This window comes from Delphinapterus leucas, chromosome 2 (assembly GCF_059928025.1).
Source record: "Delphinapterus leucas isolate spDelLeu-1000000601 "Yukka" chromosome 2, BTC_Dleu_Yukka2, whole genome shotgun sequence".
In the NCBI taxonomy this organism is placed as follows: Eukaryota; Metazoa; Chordata; class Mammalia; order Artiodactyla; family Monodontidae; genus Delphinapterus; species Delphinapterus leucas.
Window position 1 is genome coordinate 19811805 of NC_143130.1, and position 25838 is coordinate 19837642.

The following is a 25838-nucleotide window of genomic DNA, read 5'->3' on the forward strand; positions in this document are numbered from 1 at the left end:
GCCACGAGGGAAGCCTGCCTTATCTAACTTCTTAGCAGTGTCCCACGTAGCTGGACATAATGCCACCCCCTGGCTTTCTTTCCCAATTTTCCAGGCCTTTTGATCTGCTCGTACTGTTCCACAGAAGTTCCAATTGTTTCTTGGCCGCACTGTGTGGCTTGTGGGACCTTAGTTCCCCGACCAGGGACTGAACCTGGGCCCACGGCAGTGGAAGTGCCGGGTCCTAACCACTGGACCACCAGGGAATTCGCCAAGTTCTAATTGTTAAATCCAACTGTCTCTCGACATGTTTACTTGGTAAGTCACTGCAATCTCAAATTCTTCATGTCCAAGACGGAGGTCTTGATTTCCCTCCCTAACCTGGTTCCCTTTAATTCCTTCTCATGCTTAGAAAACTGCCTCCCCTCCACCTGGCAGCTCACACCCTCCTTCTCCTTCACGCCCTACTTCCCATCAGGGCTTCCCCTTGGTTGTATCCCCAATCTTTGCACTTCATGTCTTCACACCGCCTTCCCCCGCAGCAGGGGCCACCCTGACCATCACGAGTCACTGTCTCCTAACTGATCGCTCCGCTTCCCACCCAGAAACCAGAGTAACACCTCAAAGTCCTAAATGAGATTACGTCTCTCCTTTGCGTAAACCTCCCAATGGCCTCCCGCCTCACCTGAGAATGAAATCCCAACATCTCACCTGGACGAGGCCCTGACCGCTCTTTCTGCACCCACAGAGGTCTTCAAGTTGCTGCAACTCATCAAACCCTCCTTCTTTACGTACGAGTCTATCATGGTGTCCTGTATCCTGTTAGGTCTCTGAAGGCAGGACGCTTAAGATGTACACACAGCATCTAACACTGTCCTGGACCCGAAAAATGTGTGCTGGATGAACAAGTCGCTGCCTCAGCATCTTTACCTTAATGTTCCACCTCTGTTAATTTTTCTGTCTATATGTATTTAGAAGCATCATTTTATTTGGTTTCCCTGGTTAAAAAAAAAAAAAGACACATTTGAATGCGTTCTCTCTTCAGGTAATTAATGCCAGACTCACTGCCTAAGCTCATGACATGGGGAATTTAGCTGCTGCTTCAACCGCTTTTTTGTCACTAGGTCTTATATTGCCATTCCTCATGCCTCTTCTTAATGTGTATACATAACAGAGCTGCAGTGCATATGGAGGGTGAGTTTATCACTATTTCTTTTCTTAGAACACTTACTGAAACTGTTTTCTATGAGCCGAGACAACACATGAATAAAACGTTTAGTTAAATAGGAATTCTGTCTTTAAAATGTTTAAAGATGGCTAAGTCTCCTCTCAAGATCAGCCTAGTTAATACAAACATGAAATTGAATTAAATCTTTCAGTTATTTCTTCATTTAATTTCTCTATATTTAGTATCTTTTTATTTAATTCCGCTGCACAGAGATGTGTGAAACGAATCTGTACTTACTTTTATTTAAAAAACAATTCTTTTTGAAAATTTTATTATTAAAATAATAATTTGTTCTGGTTGAAACTTATCTACAAAAAATATTAGGCTACAAATCCTTAGGGAGCAGCATTAGACTAGAGGTTCTTTTGTGGTTCTGATTCTGCTACAATTTTGGACAAGTCTTAACTTCTGTGAGCAGTTTTCTGTAAAAAAAAAAAAGGAAGGGAAAAAGAGGAAAGGGAAGGAGGGAAAAAGGAAAAGAAAGTGGGCTGAATGATCTCTGAAGTCCCTTTCCACTCAAAATTTTTTTGGTTCTGTTAAGAAAGGATTTGCCTTTAAACTACAGAAGTCTGCAAAGCAGAATGGTAATAATAACTGCCATTTCTTAGGGGCTTGCGTACGATGCACTACATGGAAAGCTTTACATCTCATTTAACAGAGGCATGAGTTTATTATTCTCCCAATTTATAGGTAAGAAAACAAATTTAAGCTGAAGAACTCAGTCACACAAGCTTTGTTTGCTTTTTAACAGACATGATCTTCAATTTCCAAAAAAAAAAAGCTGAGTAGATGGGAAAGATCTATGAACTCAGAAAATGCAAATCAAAATGACACTTCTTTAAACAGAACTTTTGGCAAAGTCTGCTGTTTGCGAGGCCTGTACTACATGCCACTGCCTGCAGGACAAAGTAAACATGTTTATCCCAACCTGTCAGAATCAAGATCTGTAATGTCTTCTCTTCCGAAGGCAGGATTTCAGAACCAGACTAAGGAATCACACGTGTATCCACTCTCTAAATTCAAGCGCAAACCTGAGGTACCTCAAAGAAAAAATAGATAAAGCCAACATAATAAAAGGATAATTCGAAAACTAATCTTTAGGCAGGCATAAATGACATCTGAATTAGGAGAATATTTCCTGCACGTTATCCTATATTTAATATTAACACCAGGATAATCAACTAGAATTAAATATACTACGGAAACAATGTACCAAAATCACATTTTTAAAAGGGAAGTGCGAGTTCAACTCAATCATACCCTCAGGAAAATTAAAGTAAAAAGTTAATGAGTTTTACACCAAGAATTGTCCTTTTTATAAACTGTTTGCTAAATTTTGCTTGAGTCTTTTTATTATACATAGTCTGAACTTTTTCAATTGGTATCAAATACATTTCCTTTTTTTGACTGGTCAAGTGTCATCTTGGTGAAGCGAGCTTCGGAGCTAAGATGAAATCAACTCACAACAATAGATCCCTCCATTATGAGTTAACAGAAGGCCATGAGCAGTTTAAAAAACAAAAATATTTTTGAAGCACTTATACCTCAAACAGTTGGCCTCAGAAATGGCATTTGATACACTTGATCTTTGTATTTTAAACACCAATATCAAGTGACTGTAACGGAGAAACCACACAGCAAGACAGAATTCGAAATAACCTAATGAGAAATGATATCTTTCGTCACTACACGTAATCTGCCTTAACTACACAGAAAGGGGAGATTTCGCCCCACTTCTCTCTGTTATCTTTCTATGGGAGCACATGCTCTCTGATGTTGAGAAACATACCTCCAACTAGTAAAATATTCTTTGATACCACATTAGATAGACACCCTAGGAAACTGTAACGTCTGTTTTCTTAAATTGCTCCGTGATGTAAAATACCACATAGAGAGCACTGAGCAGAGCGTCTCAGCATTTGGTGAGTGCTGAGTAAATCAGGTATCGCTGACATATCATCAGTCACGACACTGAAGAATCACTAAAACGGTGGCCTAAAAACGTGAATCTACCTCCCCCCAAATTCCAATAATTGTTTGAAAGGCTGAAATATATCTGTGATAGTTTTAGGGATACACATTTAAGGTACTCTACTGAAATTCATGGTTGACAGTTTGAGAGGTCTGTATTATTTTAACTATACCCAAACCGAAGCTCAACTGATAGAAAAATTACATGAAAATCCTCAAAGTAGGAAAAATATTTTCTATAGTAATATAAGGTTCTATTTTTTCAATGGGAAAAGCAATGATAAAGAAAGAACCCATTTCTGTATAACAAATATAAAGTTGCCCAGCTACCTGCCAGGTATAAAAAAAATAGCACAAGGAACAGAGATAAATATAAATAGACTGAGCCTAAAGAACAAGGTATTTCACAGAAAGTATTTTATCATCAGAACAGGATGGTTTCCTATGTTTAAGATCTATTTATTGTGTTATTTTTACAAGTAGCAAAGTCCCTCCATTTCCCCCAGTTTTATACATGAATATAAAAAGCCACTGACTTCCACGCTGCCCCCTCCCCCTCCCCCGCTGACTGGGTTAATAGGAGGTTGTGGACTATGTACGGCCTCCAGAAGCAGCAGTGGTTTCCTGTGTGACTTGGCCTTGAACTCTAGCATGCTAATCAGTCATCCTCTTGCTGATTCCTTTTCTGTCAAAGGAAACCAAGATGCATTAAAACAGCACATTCTAAGTGGGATATTTGTTCAGCCAAGATCACTTTTTCTGTCAGCAAGTATAATTTTCTAGAGGCCCTTAGCAAAAGATGTGGTTGAAAATTATCATGGAAAAAAAAACCATGCCTTATGTAGTTCATTAAAGTAGTTTTATCACTTTGGCTCCTGGGCACATTAGCCTCAAGATATTTGAACACTTCGTTCTCTTTCTTCTTTATGTACAAATATTCCCACCCAGAAACACACACAAATACAAATACTCACCTTCCCCCTGGAGTACCCATAGGAGAGATCTGATCTGCTCTCAGCCCTATAACAGTATACAGTTCACCCTTGAACAACATGGGTTTGAACTTCACAGGCCACTTACATGTGGATTTGCTTCAGTAGCAAATACTACGGTACTGAGGACCCACCGCCGGTTGAATCCATGGATGCAGAACCGTGGATACGAAGGGTTCATTATAAATTATATGTGGATTTTCCCCTGGTTGTTTAAGGGTCAACTATACATACTTTCTTCAAGATTACAAGTATTATGAAAATTACTCAAACCATACACATAAAAAACATTTTCTGTCATTTTAATCAATAAATTAATCTTTCAGCTTACTTGACATACGTCATTATAAAACGACCTCAATTAGTAATTCCTGCCCATTAATTCCCAATCATCAAATAAAAATCTACGTGGTATATAACTAAAGTGAAATATTAAAGAGTCAACTTGAAAGCAGAGCTGGCCAGCCTGCTAAGTACACATAAACCTTACCAGTTTAAGAAAATCGATGAGTTTGTGAGCGTCCTCCCCGGTGGAGAGGTCCACAAAGTCCTTGGGCAGCCGGCAGCTCAGGTAGGGACTCGGCTGAACTGTGACCTCGCTGTTGGTGCAACGGAAGGCCGGAGCATCCTTTACAAAGGAAAAGAAAAAGGAAAGTCGCTGAGAAAGTGCTTCTTTAAGTCTACTCTTCAAACTGAAAAAGATACTGGTGTAGCAATTCCCACGACATGTCCTCTTCTGTACTACGTAGGGAAGAAAATCAGTTACTGAAGTAAAAGAAAGCACCAACGTTTTAAAAATACTTCCACATGTTCACAAGAAAATACACATCTAAGGCATCTGAAGCCAGAGTCCCTGCGGGGGGCTAGGTGGTCCCTGAGTGCTGGCTGTGCAGCCACCATGGCCATGAAGGGCTGCGGGTCTCTCCGGGCCTGAGGCTGCCTCGAGTGGTCCCACACAGGCCAGCATGCTTTATAAACACTGTCGCTTTCCACAGGTGCACTGCTGGAAATACGCCTTAGAGAACAGAGTCAACAGTAAGGGCTAACGAGTGCTCCAAACCCCTAACGCTGCTGTGCTTTTCTCACGGCATTTTACAGACTTATTTGTAGATTCCTCTCAGCACCTATGTAAAACTGCAAATTCAAGGATCATATTTAACAAGTCTTCACATTCTTTACTGTACATGCTTTGAGTCTTGCATAGGATATTCACATGTTGCCTGGTGCTGAAAAGGATTTCAGAGTCAGAGGCCTTGTGTTTGGGCTTCATGGGTGGCAGAGACCTAGGTGAGGGATGGATCGTGTCCAGCACGTGGAGACAGGCCGGGAACTTGGATGGAACAGGACCATGGAGCCCTAGAAAGCAAGCCACACCTTATGACAGACAGACCAGCCATCTGACAAGTACTCATGAAACACCTGTCTGCTGGACCTTGTTCTAGGGGTGGGAGAAAAACTGGAAAACAAGATGGTAGACAGCCACCAAGCAAGCAAATAATAAATTAACAAGCTTGTTCCAGAGAGTAAAAAGTGTTATAAAAACAAAAGAGCAGGGCACTATGGTAAGAGGAGAACCATGTAGACTCCTCTTTAGAGGGGGACCAGGTGGGACCTTGCTCAGGAGGCGACGTCTGGACTGAGAACTGAGAAGTAGGAGGAAAGCAGCCTCGTGAGGTCTGGGAGTGAACACGGCTTTGGAGGCAGTGGAAACAACCAGTGCAAAGACCTGAAGGCCAGGCAGGGCTTTGTGGCTTCGAGGAACAAAAGGAAGGCAGATCTCTTTGCGGTGGAGGACAGACGGGAGGTGATGCTGGGGAAAGGCAGGGGCCAGTTCCTGTTGCCCTTCTGTCATCCCCAATCTCCAATATGAGGTTGTTTACATTAAGAAGAAAGAAAGGGAGGGAGGGAGGGAAGGAAGAATGAATGAATTTGGATCATACAGTGAATCTTGTGCAAACTGTTTCTATCCAATAACTCTGTCCCTCATATTTAAAAATAACCTTGTGTGGGCTTCCCTGGTGGCGCAGTGGTTGAGAGTCCACCTGCCTATGTATGCAGGGGACACGGCTTCGTGACCTGGTCCGGGAAGATCCCACATGCCGCGGAGCGGCTGGGCCCGTGAGCCATGGCCGCTGAGCCTGCGCGTCCGGAGCCTGTGCTCCGCAACGGGAGAGGCCACAACAGTGAGAGGCTTGCGTACCGAAAAAAAAATAACCTTGTGCCAAATCTTCTTCCTTGATGCTCAGATTTAATGGCCCACAACTCTTAAGACGCCAGCAGGAATAAGATCCCTTCATTCACTAATTCGATCAACCTTAGCTGTGCCTGGCACTGTGTGCAGCCCCACAGACACATGGAGAACAGAGACCCCATCAATGGGCTCGGAAACCTACAGCCCGACGCAGGAGGCAGGCAAGTCCGCAGGCGAGGCCCACACAGCAGGGCAAGCGCCTTGATGTGGAAAACAGGGACCACAGTCAGATCTAGAAAAACAAGGCCCAGGACGGCCCGGGACAGAGTAAGGATGAAAAGGACTATTTCAGAGACAGACAGAAGGAAAGATGTTCCCACGGAGGGCAAGGCAGCAGCCGGAGAAGCAGGAAGAAAGCCGGGAGGCGAGCAGGCGTCATGGAAACCAGGGGAAAGGGTGTGACAGGAACAAGAGGTAACAGCTCAGACGTGGCCCAGCGTTAAGGAAGAGCAGGGCCGTGCACTGCTCGCTGGAATTCCTGACATGTTGGTGGAGCCCTCACCATAAACAGTTTCTTCGGAACGGGGGGGGCGGGGAGGGGCGGGCGAAGGGTGGGGAGCCGGGGGAGGCCCGGCGGCAAGCGGGCTGGGGAGCGGTGGCCACAGGACTAGCGAGTGGCCCGACAGCAGGAGAGGAACTCGCAGGACCCCACTGCCAAAATAATGTGTGCATGCGCATGTGCATACACACAAAAAATGCCCAGAAAACCTTAACAGAGGTGGTAAGAATAGCCATTACTAGGTAGTAGGATTTCAAGTCTCGCCTCTTTCTAATTCTCTCTCTGTGTGTTTTTAAACAACCATGTGAAAATAAAACTATTTTGTAAAAGACAGAAAACACTCACGAGAGAGTACGAAATGAAGAGCTCCGTGGACAGAACTGTAGACGCAGAGCACTCTCATTTACTTTAGAAAGCCTCGTGTGTATGTGTGCAGGCAGGTTACACACCAGAATATTAACAGTGGTTCTCGAGGAGGTGGGATTATGGGTGACTTTAGAATTTCCTTTAAAAATGAGCAGGCATTACGGGGCTGAGGGAAGTCTTGCTTTCTATGACAGGAGGCGTCAGAACACGGTTACTTGCTTACAGAGAAAGGAAGAGACTGGAAAAAGGAAAGAAGACAGATGGTAGCCCCAGGAACCTGGAGAGACGCAGGGGCAGAGACGAGACTCGGGAGGAAGGATGCAGGTGAGTCTGTAGGTTTGACGGCAGTTAAATAGAGTGAGTTCTCACCGATGGATTCTCTTCTCCTAAGAGGGAAGACATGAAAGCAGCTGCTGAGCAGGACAGGAGTGATGGACGGAAGCTCAGAGGAGCGTGGAGTGCGTGGAACGGCCACCGTGGACAGCAGGAGGGGACGCTGGCGAGGGCGACAGAACCTGCGGTCAGAGCCCACAGGAAGTCGGGGGTGGTGACTGGGACAAGCCCCCTCCCCGCCCCGTCTGTGCATCTGGGCAACATCCCTCTAACCGTGCGTGGCAGCCCGGGGCTGGGAGCAGAATAAACAGATGCGTGACCTGACCCACGGTCCGGATTCTCAGGTGGGCAGGACAGAAGAGCCAAGAGAAAGAAAAATAACCAGAAAAGAAACTATCGGATGATCATCTTCACTTTAGACAAAGTGAAGTGAAAAAATCAAAGCGCACACCCTTTCTCTAATACAACTATTTTGTGAAAGACAGAAAACATTCACGAGAGAGTACGAAACGAAGAACTCAGCAAAGTATCTATGAGTAAATCTGTGTCAGCGCCTGGAGAACCAGCAAGCAATTCCTCAGTGGACTGACAGGTGTCCTGGGGATCTTTCTTATCATCTTACCTGCTCCAGGGCTTCTTCACTAAAATCACCCTTTAAGTTTCTTCCAGATAACAGTTCGTCCCAAGTAAACAGCAGCGCATCTGTGACTTCACCAAATGGATTAAAATCAATCAGCCACACCTTCCCCTGCAGTACAGAAAGAAAGATCAATAAGTATAAAATAAAGTCTGTAATCTGGCTTATAAGAAAGATCATCTTATTCTACCCAAAAGATCATCTTAAAAATCATATCACTTCTTTCAAAAGACAGTTTCCTCCAGGCCCCATCTGAGAAGGGGCCGCCTGTCTAAGTGGTGCAGGCACAGCGCCAAAGGGGAGGCCGTCCGTAAAGGCGGAGGAGAGATCCTGAAAAGAAAGCCCGATGAAGACATATACGTAGACTTCCGCCTCCAATCACACGAGAATTTTATGTCAAAAACCCAAGCAGGGAAAGGAAAATCTCACAAAATGGTTCCACCAAAGTAGCATGACTGGAATGCTCTCAAGGGTGACTTCAATGATCTTTCATGAAGAGGCCAGCAGTTCTCAGCACCATCCCTGAGCCCTGAGAGGTTTCTGCAAAGGCTTGGTTTTTTTTTTTTGCGGTACGGGGGCCTCTCACTGTTGTGGCCTCTCCCGTTGCAGAGCACAGGCTCTGGACGCGCAGCCTCAGCGGCCATGGCTCACGGGCCCAGCCGCTCCGCGGCATGTGGGATCTTCCTGGACCGGGGCACGAACCCATGTCCCCTGCATCGGCAGGCGGACTCTCAACCACTGCGCCACCAGGGAAGCCCGAGGCTTGTTTTTTTTAAACACACGAAAGACATAAGAAAATGCTCAGCTGTCTTTCATTTCAATGTAATAACTGTTTTCTCTGCATGAGAGAACTTGATGGCACATGAAAGGGAGATGAAGAAAAGAAATCAACCTTTAAAAGAAAAGCCATCTTCTCCTACTCTGAGAGTAGCAATGGCCAAAGTGATAGGTTCCAGCCTCAGGGAAAGGACACCTCTGACCCAAGTCAGACAGAGTCTGCACCTTTGCACCTTGGTATAAAGTGGCAGGAGCACTGACGTAAAGGAGCTGGAGAATCTGTGAAATCCTGCCAGGAGATTAAAGTCAACACATTTGATCACGGAGATGTTATGTGACATTTTACTACATAAATGTTTCGTTGAAACTTTTATCTTTGCTCCTTTTGATTTTTCTCACTGAGACATTTATTTAATCATACCGTTTTGTTGTTGGTAGTTTTCTCTGTAAATATGTAGCAATCGTGTCTTGATCAGCCACGCATGTGTAAAACTGAAAAGGAGCTGGACTGCTAAGCCAGCATTACTATCATCTAGTGCTGTTTCTCATCTGTGCTAAAGGAAAAGTTTAAGAAAGATGAAACATCTTCCTAGGACTGGCTGCAAACTAGAAACCTCTAATAAGAGGCAAAGAACTACTGCAGGAAGTTTCTACCATATACCATTGGCTAAGTTCCCTGGTTTCTACAATCCCCAGGAGAAACCCTGCAATTCCTTCTTGCCACTTGACTTGTATCCTCACTTCAGTCTGGTGCCCACTTGTACCTTCTCTGACTACGTGAAATAATGTCAGCCATCAATCAACTCCTTGGTATGATTTCAGCTTTGCTTTTTCAGTGATCACTCAGATGTCTCTGATATACTGTATGTTATTTTAACAAAATGAGTACTTTCTAAAATTCAAACCCTTTCGACTTGAGATTTTATAACCAGTAAAACTATCTCCTTATTAAAAAGAAAGAAAAAAACCTTTCGCACCTGTTAGCATCAGAATATTTAGCTCTATAAACTAAAAATATGCCACATTGTAAAAAACAAATAAAATCACCACTGTTAGGACTGATAGCTGGCAGAATTTGTTCTGCAGTTCAGAAGCCATCCTCTAGTTTAAAGAAAAATAAGCCAGCTGTAACCAGGCATAAAACTATCAAGATAAGGATTTCAAACCTGTAATATGTTTTTCATGTCACACCTCAGGAACAAGACATCCTGAGAAATTCTGCTTTTAGGCAACCCATCAGACAAGAGTGGTCACACCGACCTTCCTAATATCAACCAACTGACCACCCCCCCATCCACCCAATTAAATCTCTATGCACCAAACACCGTGCCAGGCATGAGGGCATAAAGGTCAGTAACACAGAGTCTACTCCTTGAAAGAGTTCAGTTCAAACCAGGACATGCACACATGTGCACACACCAGTATATGGATTGTTCACCATAGCACAGTGTGTAAAAGACGAGAAACAAGCTAAGCATTCATCCATAGGGAAGTGACTCATCAAACTAGATAGTACATCCACATAATGAAATACTATGCCTTGTAAGAAAATGAAAAGCTCTGCAAAATACACTGTTTTTAAAAAGTATAAAAAGCAAGGTTCAAGCATATATCATATGCTAACTCTTGTGTAAGAAAGACGGAAAAAAATAAGTATCTTGCTTGTTTTTGCATCAAGAAATACTGGAAGGATACATAAGAAACTAACACCATACGAGTGCAGAGGAGCAAGGTTAAGAATCAGACCTTCTATGTATATTTTCACACTAATGACATTAACAAGCTTAATCTAACAAATATCTAAAGAATACTTAGCACGTTAGAAATTGTACTTTCTTTCTCAATCACTCGTAAGACAGAAATAAAAAGTAAAAAATGATGAGGCTGCAGATCCATTCTCAACAATATCAAAGATACAAGTTGATATTCATCCCCAAAAGCAATGAAATTAATAACAAGACAAAAACCATACCAAAAAAAAATACATAGGGGTACCCGAATCATTTTTCAAGTACCTAAAGTAGTTATTCTAAATTCTAGTTGTGCATTATCATCACTTAAGAAGCTTTTTTTTTCTTTAAAAATAAACTTTTATTTTAGAACAGTTTGATTTATAGAGTTATTGCAAATATAGTACAGAGAGTTTTAATGTACTCCGCCCAGTTTTTAAATTTAGTTCTTGTTTGTTGTTGTTGAGTTTTAAGAGTTATTTGTGTAATTTTAGATAGAAGTTCTTTATCAGAAATGTGTATTGCACATATTTTCTCCCAGCTCTTGGTTTGTCTTTTATTTTTCTTAACTGTATTCTAATTTCCTTTTCCTGTTCTAGGATCTCATCAGTGATACCACATCACATTTAATGGTCGTGTCTCCTTAGGCTTCTCTTGGTTTTCACAGTCTCACAGTCTCTTGTTTTCAATGACCTTGACAGTTTTGCAGATTATTGGTCAGACATTCTGCAGAATGTCCCACAACTGGGATTTGTAATCCATTTAAATTCTTTTCTCAGTTTCTGCATTCCATTCTGGGATTCCCCCAAACTCCTAAATGATTTTTTTAAATTGGTATACATTAAGATTTATTCTTTTTTTTAACATCTTTATTGGAGTATAATTGCTTTACAATGGTGTGTTAGTTTCTGCTTTATAACAAAGTGAATCAGTTATACATATACATATGTTCCCATATCTCTTCCCTCTTGCGTCTCCCTCCCTCCCTCCCTCCCTATCCCACCCCTCTAGGTGGTCACAAAGCACTGAGCTGAGCTGATCTCCCTGTGCTATGCGACTGCTTCCCACCAGCTATCTATTTTACATTTGGTAGTGTATATATGTCCATGCCACTCTCTCGCTTTGTCACAGCTTACCATTCTCCCTCCCCATATCCTCAAGTCCATTCTCTAGTAGGTCTGTATCTTTATTCCCATCTTACCCCTAGGTTCTTCATGACCGTTTTTTTTTTCTTAGATTCCATATGTATGTGTTAGCATATGGTATTTGTTTTTCTCTTTCTGATTTACTTCACTCTGTATGACAGACTCTAGGTCCATCCACCTCACTACAAATAACTCAATTTCGTTTCTTTTTATGGCTGAGTAATATTCCATTGTATATATGTGCTACATCTTCTTTATCCATTCATCCGATGATGGACACTTAGGTTGCTTCCAAGAAGCTTCTTAAAATACATATTCCAAGGCCTCATCCCAGACCTACTGGATGGGGGCGCTGTAGCTCTGACATACCGGGCAGGTAGAAGCTCTCAACACTGAGTCCACCTGCCCAGTTGCTGTCAGAACGTGGACACATCAGAGTGTCACCAAGCCTAGATACACTTTGGTTATACCTTAGATCAGAGACCAACATAAAAGAAGAGTTAGCTTTCTCACAAGAGTAGCCATAAAATTATATATTCAAGACAACAAACAGTGATACAAGTACCACTGAATGAATGCAAATGAGTTTTACATCATGGCTGACATCTCTTCTCAGAAACCGTCAGGATGTTTACACTGGCGTGTTTCCCAATTTAAAAGCACGCAAACTGCTTTCAGTTCTGTCAGATCACAGTCATAATTACTGACGTCCATGTCCAACTTCACTTAAGACATTTATATAGCTGTTTCACCAACTCACACATGTGCACGGACCTGCCAGCCCTACTGAACCACAGCAGACCTGGACATGTGCCAGGGAAATACTGAGACACCCCGGCAAACCCCAAATTTTCAAATGCCATTAAATATAAGTGCATTAGAACAGAAATGCTTCAGACTGAATATCTGAACAATGGGAACAAATACCACAACTCACAGGGTGGTATGGACTAAGGGAGATGCTGAATTAAATGAGAATAAAGCTCTTCTGAGCCGCACATTCAGGGCAATGGGCTAGGTTCCCTCCCTCCCTCACTGATTCCATCCTGCTCGCTACCAGGCCAATCCTGGAACGCTTAAGTCTCGAAGATAAGCTCCTTGACGGTCGAGAGATCATCTGGTTGGAAGCTGCATGTTAGAAGCCCAGCATCTAACACAGGACAGGCTCTTGATAAACAATGGTGCGTGACTGACTGGATGTGGCTGGGGTCCGGCTTTAGAACAGAGCCACGGGCGCACACCAGCTCAGGTTCCTACGCGTTCTACTGTGCCAGCTCCCCGTCCTTTCTCTAAGATGTTTCCACTAAGCTGAAACTATGCCAGGTGACATCTCTCCTTTGTACCACATCTCAGTTCATGCCTCCTCTTTCTAACTCTTAACAGATGCCATCACCCGTGAAGACAGACACGTGGGAGGAGCTTCAAGATGGCGGAAGGGTAAGACGCGGAGATCACCTTCCTCCCCACAAATACATCAGAAATACATCTACACGTGGAACAACTCCTACAGAACATGTACTGAACGCTGGCAGCAGACCTCAGACCTCCCAAAGGGCAAGAAACTCCCCACGTACCTGGGTAGGGCAAAAGAAAAAAGAAAAAACAGAGACAAAAGAATAGGGACGTGGCCTGCACCGGTGGGAGGAAGCTGTGAAGAAGGAAAGGTTTCCACACACTAGGAAGCCCCTTCACGGATGTAGACTGCGGGAGGCGGAGGGGGAAGCTTCGGAGCCACGGAGGAGAGCACAGCAACAGGGGTGCGGAAGGCAAAGCGGAGAGATTCCTGCACAGAGGATCAGGGCCGACCGGCACTCACCAGCCCGAGAGGCTTGTCTGCTCCCCTGCCAGGCCGGGCGGGGGCTGGGAGCTGAGGCTCGGGCTTCGGTCGGAGTGCAGGGAGAGGACTGGGGTTGGCAGCGTGAACACAGCCTGCAGGGGGTTAGTGCGCCACGGCTAGCCGGGAGGGAGTCCGGGAAAAAGTCTGGAGCTGCCGAAGAGGCAAGAGACCATTGTTTCGGGGTGTGCAAGGAGAGGGGATTAAGAGCGCCGCTTAAAGGAGCTCTAGAGATGGGCGCGAGCCGTGGCTAACAGCGCGGATCCCAGAGACAGGCATGAGATGCTAAGGCTGCTGCTGCCGCCACCAAGAAGCCTGTGTGTAAGCACAGGTCACTATCCACACCTCCCCTCCCGGGAGCCTGTGCAGCCCGCCACTGCCAGGGTCCCGGGATCCAGGAACAACTTCCCTGGGAGAACACACGGCGCGCCTCAGGCTGGTGCAACGTCATGCCGGCCTCTGCCGCCGCAGGCTTGCCCCTTATCCGCACCCCTCCCTCGCCCTGTCCTGAGTGAGCCAGAGCCCCCGAATCAGCTGCTCCTTTAACCCCGTCCTGTCTGAGCGAAGAACAGACGCCCTCCGGTGACCTACACACAGAGGCGGGGCCAAATCCAAAGCTGAACCCGGGGAGCTGTGTGAACAAAGAAGAGAAAGGGAAATCTCTCCCAGCAGCCTCAGGAGCAGCGGATTAAAGCTCCACAGTCAACTTGATGTACCTGCACCTGTGGAATACCTGAATAGACAACAAATCATCCCAAATTGAGGAGGTGGACTTTGGGAGCAACGATAAATATATACTTTTTTCCCCTTTTCTCTTTTTGTGAGTGTGTATGTGTATGCTTCTGGGTGTGATTTTGTCTGTATAGCTTTGCTTTTGCCATTTGTCCTAGGGTTCTGTCTGTCCTTTTTTTTTTTTTACTTTAAAAAATTTTTCTCTTAATAATTACTTTTTATTTTAATAACTTTTCTTTTCTTTTATCTTCTTCTTTCATTTTTTCTGTTTTTGCTCCCTTTTATTCTGATCCGTGTGGAGGACAGGCTCTTGGTGCTCCAGCCAGGCATCAGGGCTGTCCCACTGAGGTGGGAGAGTCAAGTTCAGGACACAGGTCCACAAGAGGCCTCCCAGCTCCACATAATATTAAACGGCAAAAATCTCCCAGAGATCTCCATATGAACGCCAAGACCCAGCTCCACTCAACGACCAGGAAGCTACAGTGCTGGACACCCTATGCCAAACAACTAGCAAGACAGGAACACAACCCCATCCACTAGCACACAGGCTGCCTAAAATCATAGTAAGGCCACAGACATCCCAAAACACACCACCAGACGTGGACCTGCCCAACAGAAAGACAAGATCCAGCCTCATCCACGAGAACACAGGCACTAGTCCCCTCCACCGGGAAGCTTACACAACCCACTGAACCAACCTTAGCCACGGGGGACAGACACCAAAACAATGGGAACTATGAACCTGCAGCCTGTAAAAAGGAGACCCCAAACACAGTAGGTTAAGCAAAATGAGAACACAGAGAAACACACCACAGATGAAAGAGCAAGATAAAAACCCACCAGACCTAACAAATGAAGAGGAAATAGGCAGTCTTTCTGAAAAAGAATTCAGAATAATGATAGTAAAGACGATCCAAAATCCTGGAAATAGAATGGAGAAAATACAAGAAATGTTTAACAAGGACCTAGAAGAACTAAAGAGCAAACAAACAGTGATGAACAACACAATAAATGAAATTAAAAATTCTCTAGAAGGGATCAATAGCAGAATAACTGAGGCAGAAGAACGGATAAGGGACCTGGAAGATAAAATAGTGGAAATAACTACTGCAGAGCAGAATAAAGAAAAAAGAAGGAAAAGAATTGAGGACAGTCTCAGAGACCTCTGGGACAACATTAAATGCACCAACATTTGAATTATAGGGGTCCCAGAAGAAGAAGAGAAAAAGAAAGGGACTGAGAAAATATTTGAAGAGATTATACTTGAAAACTTCCCTAATATCGGACAGGAAATAGTTAATCAAGTCCAGGAAGCACACAGGGTCCGATACAGGATAAATCCATGGAGAAACATGCCAAGACACTTATTAATCAAACTATTAGGGCTTCCCTGGTGGCGCAGTGGTTGAGAGTCCGCCTGCCGATGCAGGGGACACAGGTCCGTGCCCTGGTCTGGGAAGATCCCACATGCTGCGGAGTGGCTGGGCCCGTGAGCCATGGCCGCTGAGCCTGCGCGTCCAGAGCCTGTGCTCCGCAACAGGAGAGGCCACAACAGTGGGAGGCCCACGTACCGCAAAAAATAAATAAATAAAATCAAACTATCAAAAATTAAATACAAAGAACAGATATTAAAAGCAGCAAGGGAAAAACAATAACACATAAGGGAATCCCCATAAGGTTAATAGGTGATCTTTCAGCAGAAACTGTGCAAGCCAGAAGGGAGTGGCAGGACATATTTAAAGTGATGAAGGAGAAAAACCTACAACCAAGATTACTCTACCCAGCAAAAATCTCATTCAGATTTGACAGAGAAATTAAAATCTTTACAGACAAGCAAATGCTAAGAGAATTCAGCACCACCAAACCAGCTTTACAACAAATGCTAAAGGAACTTCTCTAGGCAGGAAACACAAGAGAAGGAAAAGACCTACAATAACAAACCCAAAACAATTAAGAAAATGGGAATAGGAACACACATATCGGTAATTACCTTAAATTTAAATGGCTTAAATACTCCAGCCAAAAGATATAGACCGGTTGAATGGATACAAAAACAAGACCCGTATATATGCTGTCTACAAGAGACCCATTTTAGACCTAGGGACACATACAGACTAAAAGTGAGGGGATGGAAAAAGATATTCCATGCAAATGGAAATCAAAAGAAAGCTGGAGTAACAATTCTCATATCAGACAAAATAGACTTTATAACAAAGACTATTACAAGAGACAAAGAAAGACACTACATAATGATCAAGGGATCAATCCAAGAAGAAGATATAACAATTGTAAATATTTATGCACCCAACATAGGAGCACCTCAATACATAAGGCAAATATTAACAGCCATAAAAGGGGAAATCGACAGTAACACAATCATAGTAGGGGACTTTAACACCCCACTTTCACCAATGGACAGATCATACAAAATGAAAAAAATAAGGAAACACGAGCTTTAAATGATACATTAAACAAGATGGACTTAATTGATATTTATAGGACATTCCATCCAAAAACAACAGAATACACATTCTTCTCAAGTGCTCATGGAACATTATCCAGGATAGATCATATCTTGGGTCACAAATCAAGCCTTGGTTAATTTAAGAAAATTGAAATCGTATCAAGTATCTTTTCCGACCACAACGCTATGAGACTAGATACCAATTACAGGAAAAAATCTGTAAGAAATACAAACACATGAAGGCTAAACAACACACTACTTAATAACCAAGAGATCACTGAAGAAATCAAAGAGGAAATAAAAAGAAACCTAGAAACAAATGACAATGAAAACACGACAACCCAAAACCTATGGGATGCAGCAAAAGCAGTTCTAAGAGGGAAGTTTATAGCAATACAATCCTACCTTAAGAAACAAGAAACATCTCAAATAAACAACCTAACCTTACACCTAAAGCAATTAGAGAAAGAAGAACAAAAAACCCCCAAAGTTAGCAGAAGGAAAGAAATCATAAAGATGAGATCAGAAATAAATGAAAAAGAAATGAAGGAAACAACAGCAAAGATCAACAGAACTAAAAGCTGGTTCTTTGAGAAGATAAACAAAATTGATAAACCATTAGCTAGACTTACCAAGAAAAAAAGGGAGAAGACTCAAATCAATAGAATGAGAAATGAAAAAGGAGAAGTAACAACTGACACTGAAAAAATACAAAGGATCATGAGAGATTACTACAAGCAACTGTATGCCAATAAAATGGACAACCTGGAAAAAATGTTGTCAAATTCTTAGAAAAGCACAACCTTCCGAGACTGAACCAGGAAGAAATAAAAAATATGAACAGACCAATCACAAGCACTGAAATTGAAACTGTGATTAAAAATCTTCCAACAAACTAAAGCCCAGGACCAGATGGCTTCACAGGTAAATTCTATCAAATATTTAGAGAAGAGCTAACACCTATCCTTCTCAAACTCTTCCAAAATATAGCAGAGGGAGGAACACTCCCAAACTCATTCTACGAGGCCACCATCACTCTGATACCAAAACCAGACAAGGATGTCACAAAGAAAGAAAACTATAGGCCAACATCACTGATGAACAAAAATCCTCAACAAAATACTAGCAAACAGAATCCAACAGCACATGAAAAGGATCACACACCAGGATCAAGCGGGGTTTATTCCAGGAATGCAAGGATTCTTCAATATATGCAAATCAATCAACGTGATACACCATATTAACAAACTGAAGGAGAAAAACCATATGATCATCTCAATAGATGCAGAGAAAGCTTTTGACAACATTCAACACCCATTTATGATAAAAAGCCTGTAGAAAGTAGGCATAGAGGGAACTTTCCTCAACATAATAAAGGCCATATATGACAAATCCACAGCCAACATTGTCCTCAATGGTGAAAACCTGAAACCATTTCCACTAAGATCAGGAACAAGACAACGTTGCCCAATAGTGCTCTCACCACTATTATTTAACATAGTTTTGGAAGTTTTAGCCACAGCAATCAGAGAAGAAAAAGAAATAAATGGAATTCAAATCAGAAAAGAAGAAGTAAAGCTGTCACTGTTTGCAGATGACATGATACTATACATAGAGAATCCTAAAGATGCTACCAGAAAACTACTAGAGTTAATCAATGAATTTGGTAAAGTAGCAGGATACAAAATTAATGCACAGAAATCTCTTGCATTCCTATACACTAATAGTGAAAAATCTGAAAGTGAAATTAAGAAAACTCTCCCATTTACCATTGCAACAAAAAGAATAAAATATCTAGGAATAAACCTACCTAAGGAGACAAGACCTGTGTGCAAAAAATTATAAGACACTGATGAAAGAAATTAACGATGATACAAAGAGATGGAGAGATATACCATGTTCTTGGATTGGAAGAATCAACATTGTGAAAATGACTCTACTACCCAAAGCAATCTACAGATTCAGTGCAATCCCTATCAAACTACCAATGGCATTTTTCACTGAACTAGAACAAAAATTTCACAATTTGTATGGAAACACAAAAGACCCCGAATAGCCAAAGCAATCTTGAGAATGAAAAACGGAGCTGGAGGAATCAGGCTCCCTGACTTCAGACTATACTACAAAGCTACAGTAATCAAGACGGTATGGTACTGGCACAAAAACAGAAATATAGATCAATGGAACAGGATAGAAAGCCCAGAGATAAACCCACGCACATATGGTCACCTTATCTTTGATAAAGGAGGCAAGAATATACAGTGGAGGAAGGACAGCCTCTTCAATAAGTGGTGCTGGGAAAACTGGACAGCTACATGTAAAAGAATGAAATTAGAACACTCCCTAACACCATACACAAAAATAAACTAAAAATGGATTAAAGACCTAAATGTAAGGCCAGATACCATCAAACTCTTAGAGGAAAACATAGGCAGAACACTCTATGACATAAATCTCAGCAAGAACCTTTTTGACCCACCTCCTAGAGAAATGGAAATAAAAACAAAAATAAACAAATGGGACCTAATGAAACTTAAAAGCTTCTGCACAGCAAAGGAAACCATAAACAAGCCGAAAAGAAAACCCTCAGAATGGGAGAAAATATTTGCAAATGAAGCAACTGACAAAGGATTAATCTCCAAAATTTACAAGCAGCTCATGCAGCTTAACATTAAAAAAACAAACAACCCAATCCAAAAATGGGCAGAAGACCTAAAGAGACATTTCTCCAAAGTAGATACACAGATTGCCAGCAGGTACATGAAAGAATGCTCAACATCATTAATCATTAGAGAAATGCAAATCAAAACTACAATGAAGTATCATCTCACACCAGTCAGAATGGCCATCATCAAAAAATCTAGAAACAATAAATGCTGGAGAGGGTGTGGAGAAAAGGGAACCCTCTTGAACTGCTGGTGGGAATGTAAATTGATCCAGCCACTATGGAGAACAGTTCGGACGTTCCTTAAAAAACTAAAAATAGAACTACCATACGACCCAGCAATCCCACTACTGGGCATATACGCCGAGAAAACCATAATTCAAAAAGAGTCATGTAGATGAGGATGATTATAATTTTTGTGACTTTCTGTTTGAATAAAAAAAATAAAAATCCCACAAGGACCCAGAGGCAAAAAATATACAAATCAATTTTCACTGCAAAGTAAAGGAGCTGTTACAGTGGAGGATCACTGGACTGAACGTCAATATTATGACATAGTATGAGTGTGTTTCGTATTTGGTAATTGCAATCATTGTTGCTTTTGTTGTGGTCATCCATTTACAATGCTTGGTGCCAGTTTATTTATCTCTTGTAAAAATAAAATACAGTGTGTGTGTGTGAGTTGTGATCAAAAAAAAAAGAAAGCAGATCCACATGAAAATGAAGTTTAAATGATGACCAAATGGTTTGTTTAAGGTACTGGCCAATTGTGCATTATTTTGTTACTCTTTGTGTATATTAAAGTATTTGTGTCAAATTCGAAAAAGAAAAAAGACCCAAAAACCTAATAGTACTACTACTATACTATATACTATATAAATACATGTTTTATATATTAAATATAATATATATTTAATATAAGTACAAGTATGATATAAATATATAATACATATTTTATAGAAAAAAAAAAGAGTCATGTACCAAAATGTTCATTGCAGCTCCATTTACAATAGCCAGGACATGGAAGCAACCGAAGTATCCATCAACAGATGAATGGATAAAGAAGATGTGGCACATATATACAATGGAATATTACTCAAGCATAAAAAGGAATGAAGCTTGAGTTATTTGTAGTGAGGTGGATGGACCCAGAGACTGTCATACAGAGTGAAGTAAGTCAGAAAGAGAAAAACAAATACCGTATGCTAACACATATATATGGAATCTTAAAAAAAAAAAATGGTCATGAAGAACCTAGGCATAAGATGGGAATAAAGATGCAGACCTACTAGAGAATGGACTTGAGGATACAGGGAGGGGGAAGGGTAAGATGGGACAAAGTGAGAGAGTGGCATGGACATATATACACTGCCAAACATAAAATAGATAGCTAGTAGGAAGCAGCCTCATAGCACAGGGAGATCAGCTCTGTGCTTTGTGACCACCTAGAGAGGTGGGATAGGGAGGGTGGGAGGGAGGGAGATGCAAGAGGGAAGAGATATGCGGACATATGTATATATATAACTGATTCACTTTCTTATAAAGCAGAAACTAACACATCATTGTAAAGCAATTATATTCCAATAAAGATGTAAAAAAAAAAAAAAAAAAGACAGACATGAAAACAGAGTAAGTGATGCTTTGGCTTGATACAGATGAGTAAACAGTTAACAGTTATTTTGGGATATGACCATATGGGCCCCTCCTTTTGTCCAAAAAATGATTCAAAGGTATCACAATCATCACTACAATGAGGCGATAGCGTCGAGAGGGAAGAAGAAAAGTGTGAGAGACATTTAAGAAACACAGGGGTCTAATGTTTAGAAAACACACCTGCTGTCCTCTGAACAGCTAAGTCAGTGAGCACTGTCACAGGACACCTAGTGACCCAAATTTCTCTGAAAAGATTGCATGTCTTGATAGTGAAATCTCTGCTGCAGGATGTACTAGGTCAGGTTTTTGTTTTCTTTTTCATTACAGAAGTTTCCATCACTTCAAGATTACAGAGTAAATACAAACTACTCGAATCCTCGTCTTCAGTCTAAAGACGCAAGTGACTCGAATCACGCTAAGGGCCTTTCAGGTAACTGAAAATAACAACTTCTAAATATCCAGTGACAAATTCCTGGCCACACCGAAGAGTACAAACTCAACTATTTTAAGTAGGCCCAGGCCCCCGACAAAAGGGGAAAGGAGGACACAGGGTGGCCTTAGCCATCTGTTAAATTAATAATCCTTGAATTTGTGACACATAACAATGGAAGATATCATGTGTCCTAGTGTTAAGGATATTTTAAGGGGAGATTCTTGGCCACGGTGAATTTCAAGCACCTTAGTTGATTTGAGAAAATATTTGTTGAGTGGTGAGCCCTTCCATAGAGAATGCCTATGTATTTAAAGCATATGAAATGTCATTTTTACTTACCCTACTGTCTCTATATATATCGAATACAACTGCAAAGGAGAAAAAATCTGAAGTTAGTAACGAACTTCTATTTTCATTATCTACACCTCCTTTTGAAAATTAAAATGCGTTTTATTATTAGTTACTCAAAGGACTTCCTGCTTCTACATCTCAAAACTTCAAACATAAAAAGGCATCCTGCAATGTTTTACTTATATAATTTTGTTTTCCTTTTCTCTATCCTCAGCCGTAATCCCTTACGTTTAAAAATTCAAACCAAACACCAACATCGTCTCAACCAGTTCACAATTAGAGACAGGCTATCTATATCAGAGAAAGGAGCATCAATCACTAACTGCTTGATGGGGAATAAAATGGGTAAAATCTGCAATAGAAAAGCACACTATCTAGCCATGCTTAGGGCATGATTCATCTTTTTTAAAAGTCAAACCTGCCACAGACCCCAGGATTGGCAAGTAGAAAAGCAGAAACCATAGCAGATATAATTTGACAATGCATGAAAATTGTCTCATACACAATACTTTCAATACTTACTTTCAACTCTTAAAAACAACTCACAAATATTTACTTTGTAACTGGTGCTATCTGATCATTCAAATAAAAATCTAGAAAGGTAGATCAGTCAACTAGCTAATTTAGTCCTAATAATAGAAGTATGTGGTTTTCTGTAGATAGACCCTTTGAAATGTATAATAAAATACCTCAAATGACAGGAGAGAGAACCATCTCAGTATTAAAAAGGGACTCTGGTTAAATAACGTAAAATTAACATGCAAACCCATCAGCCATACTATCATATAATAAAATGCTTAAAATACAGTATTTTGAATCCAGTTTTAAAATATGTACCACCGTGAAATAAGGTTCGGTAACACTATGCATTTCATTTCACTGGGCCAATAAAAAATACTCACAGTCTTCATCTAAGAATTTATACTGTATGTGTTTCTTGAAAAAGTCTTGTATGCATCTGCAAATCTCTTCCTTTTGTTTAGAAATATGATCATAATATTGTGTGTAGTCCCTTTGAGAAATACCTGACAAGAAAATATTTTATATTTCATTATTACACAATATTCTTTTCAAAAACACCAATATGTGATTTAAACCTCTTTTTGAGGAAACCATTAAAGTAGATCGAATGAATATGGCATCATACATTATTCAGCATTTTATATAGATATAAAGCTTATCAGTTGTAAAGGTTCAAATGGCTAGGTGAACCCTACAATTCCATATTGCCATGCATTCTTACTTTAGAAACAGCAGTTATTTTTATTTAGTACAATGGGAAGAATTCAAAGTCATAAAAATGTTTCTTATGTAAAAAATGAAAGAAGCAATTTTAAACCTACCCACATAGTCAACTGCTGCTTCTTTGATTTTTCCAATGAACTGTCTAAAAATTCGCATTCTTTTCCACTTTCTTTGGGAAAATGTAGAATACCCCTCACCATACGTCTTCCATAATCATACTGCACTTCACGGTCTATTTTCCTTCTTCATACATGCTATCCTGCCTTCACAAGCCTGATGTTTCAAGCTATGGAAAAGTAAACATTCCTTTCTTCAGAGTGACTTGCTGACATTATTCCAAAAACACTAAAGGGAGTATTGTAAGAACTCCTTTAATCTGCTCTAGACCTAAGAAAAAGTTCTCTGCTCTGAAAGAAGGGCTTCCAACCAATTTCTTCATCACATGCCAATATGACTCCCTTCTTTAACTGTACTTAATACTGCAGTGTTTCTTTCAGAGATATATAACAATATTATACAATAAATTCAAACAACCCCAGTGTATTTCAGGTAATTTAAATGTCAACATCACATTCAATAAATAAATAGTGTTGATCTGATTCTGTTCAGATCACACTTTTCTTGGTTGAAAATCAATTCTACCTCATGGAAAATGTGCTTAGACAAAATAAGAGCAAATTATCTACAATATTTAGCTTGAATAAATCATAGCAGACAAAATAATACCCTCAGAGGAAGGTGGCTTTTAAAGCAATGTACTTCTTTGCATATTTTCTCTTGCTAGAATAATAAACAGTGCTTCAATAATAGAAATAAATGTTCAAAAACTGGGCTTTTTACGCTGCTTAAAATAAGCAGTGTATTGCTAGTAATACCTAGGAAAGCCCCAGAGAGAAAGCAGGTAGTATTACACATATCCTGAGAACAGTAAAGGCCACCACTTTCATCTCTGGAATCCAGATTGACGTGATTCATCAACAAGACTATTTTCTGTGAAACAGAATCTGGCCTCAGGACCCTTGTTGATACAGCATTCCAGAGAGTCAGTGCCAATTGGTTAGAGGTAGCATCTGAGATAAAAACTGATTGTTACCCTTGTCTTAATTACTAAGTAATTTATTTCCATCAAAAGCTTGTCTTCTTTTAACAATTACTTTCAAAGGTTTAAAAAAACAAAAAAACACAAAAACCTCACCAATAAGCTTATTTTCCTTGACAAAACATCGGAACTCAGCACCAGGAATTAATTCACACCATTTTCGAAGAACAAGCTGTAGACAAAGGAAAAAAGGAACGCAACTATGTAACAAGAGAATATTTACTAGTCTAATAAACAATTTCATGTTGAGACTATTTCTTAACAATTGCCATTATCAAGTGTTTTGGTTTTTTTAAAAAAAAAGGCATCATAAAACATTCCTGACATGATATGTAGGGAACAGAGCTATGATCTATTAGTCTAACAGAACAGGGGAAATTGTATTAAAACTCTTTATGACAAAATGTGCCTTTGTCATTTATTTACCATTTTGGGAGTTCTGAAATAACACACAACTCAAAGGATGATATAGTCACATCTTATCATCGTTGGGCCATAAGTTTCCCTATAATTCATATGTTCTTCACTCCTTTAAGAACATCAAAAAGTAAAATAATTTCCAAGTTATCTACCTTAAGCATCATTCTGTAATACTCTGATAAAATTATTACGGCTTATCACAAAGACTCACTAAAACCCTTTCATGATTTTCCCATTATTTTAAAGTAATACAATTCTACCAATGGCCCAATTCATAAATGGGTTTATTACTATAACATTATTTAATATGTGCAAATTCTCATATTGTTGTAATTTATAAATAGTACAGTTGACAAATGTATGCTTCTGAGTCTGGTTTTAAAATGTTCTTTGGAAAAAACTAGTCCTGTCCTTTTGAAGTATTAATTGTAATCAATGGCAAGAGCCCCCAGCCTCCCGAATCCTGGCATACACCTCTTTGCCCCTCAAGACCTAGGAGGTAGGACTTGAATTACTCTAGGCCCCATTCCAGGAATCCCCTCAGTGGGCTCTGTACCTTCCCACGCCACCCAGTTTCTTGTACGTAACATTCGAGAGTAAGCCCATACCCCATGTTGTACTAGGATAATCTGACACAAGTCTCTCTTCTAAGGGTGAGCAGCTGGGTCTTATTCATCTTTGCGTTCCCAGCACAGGTATGTAATGCCTAGCAGGTGCCTAGGAAATGTTTGTCAAGTGAAACATGGAATGGTAAATATTTAAGATAAGCAGCCACTAAAAAACATGATATAAAAAAATTTAATGAACTGTGAAAATGCTCATACTATGTCATAAGTGAAAAAAAAAAGTGGCACATAAAGCATCTTATGGAGAGTGTGTATATGCGCACAGGTGTGCACACGCACACACACACACAAACACACACACACACAAATGTCTCAAGAAAGGGAAGTTAAAGGTCAAAATGCTAATAATACTGAGGATATCTGGGTGGTAGGCTCCTCATATTTTCTTGTATTTTAAAATTTTTGATA

At 40.8% G+C, this 25838-nt stretch overlaps 1 protein-coding gene across 10 annotated transcripts in view; it reads right to left on the reverse strand.

The window, feature by feature from the left end:
* Nucleotides 1-985: 985 nt before the first annotated feature.
* The window catches only part of CDC123 (cell division cycle 123), a 59696-nt gene continuing 34843 nt past the window's right edge, over nt 986-25838 (reverse strand). For 9 of the 10 annotated variants that reach the window (XM_089906492.1, XM_089906489.1, XM_089906487.1 and 6 more), the window contains 5 exons: nt 24481-24556; nt 22943-23065; nt 22029-22057; nt 8242-8367; nt 4805-7782 (listed from right to left, as the gene is read on the reverse strand). In XM_089906492.1, coding sequence (XP_089762618.1) covers nt 7498-7782; nt 8242-8367; nt 22029-22057; nt 22943-23065; nt 24481-24556 — 639 coding nt within the window. In that variant the 3' untranslated portion in view covers nt 4805-7497. The other variant, XM_022580309.2, reaches the window with a different exon arrangement.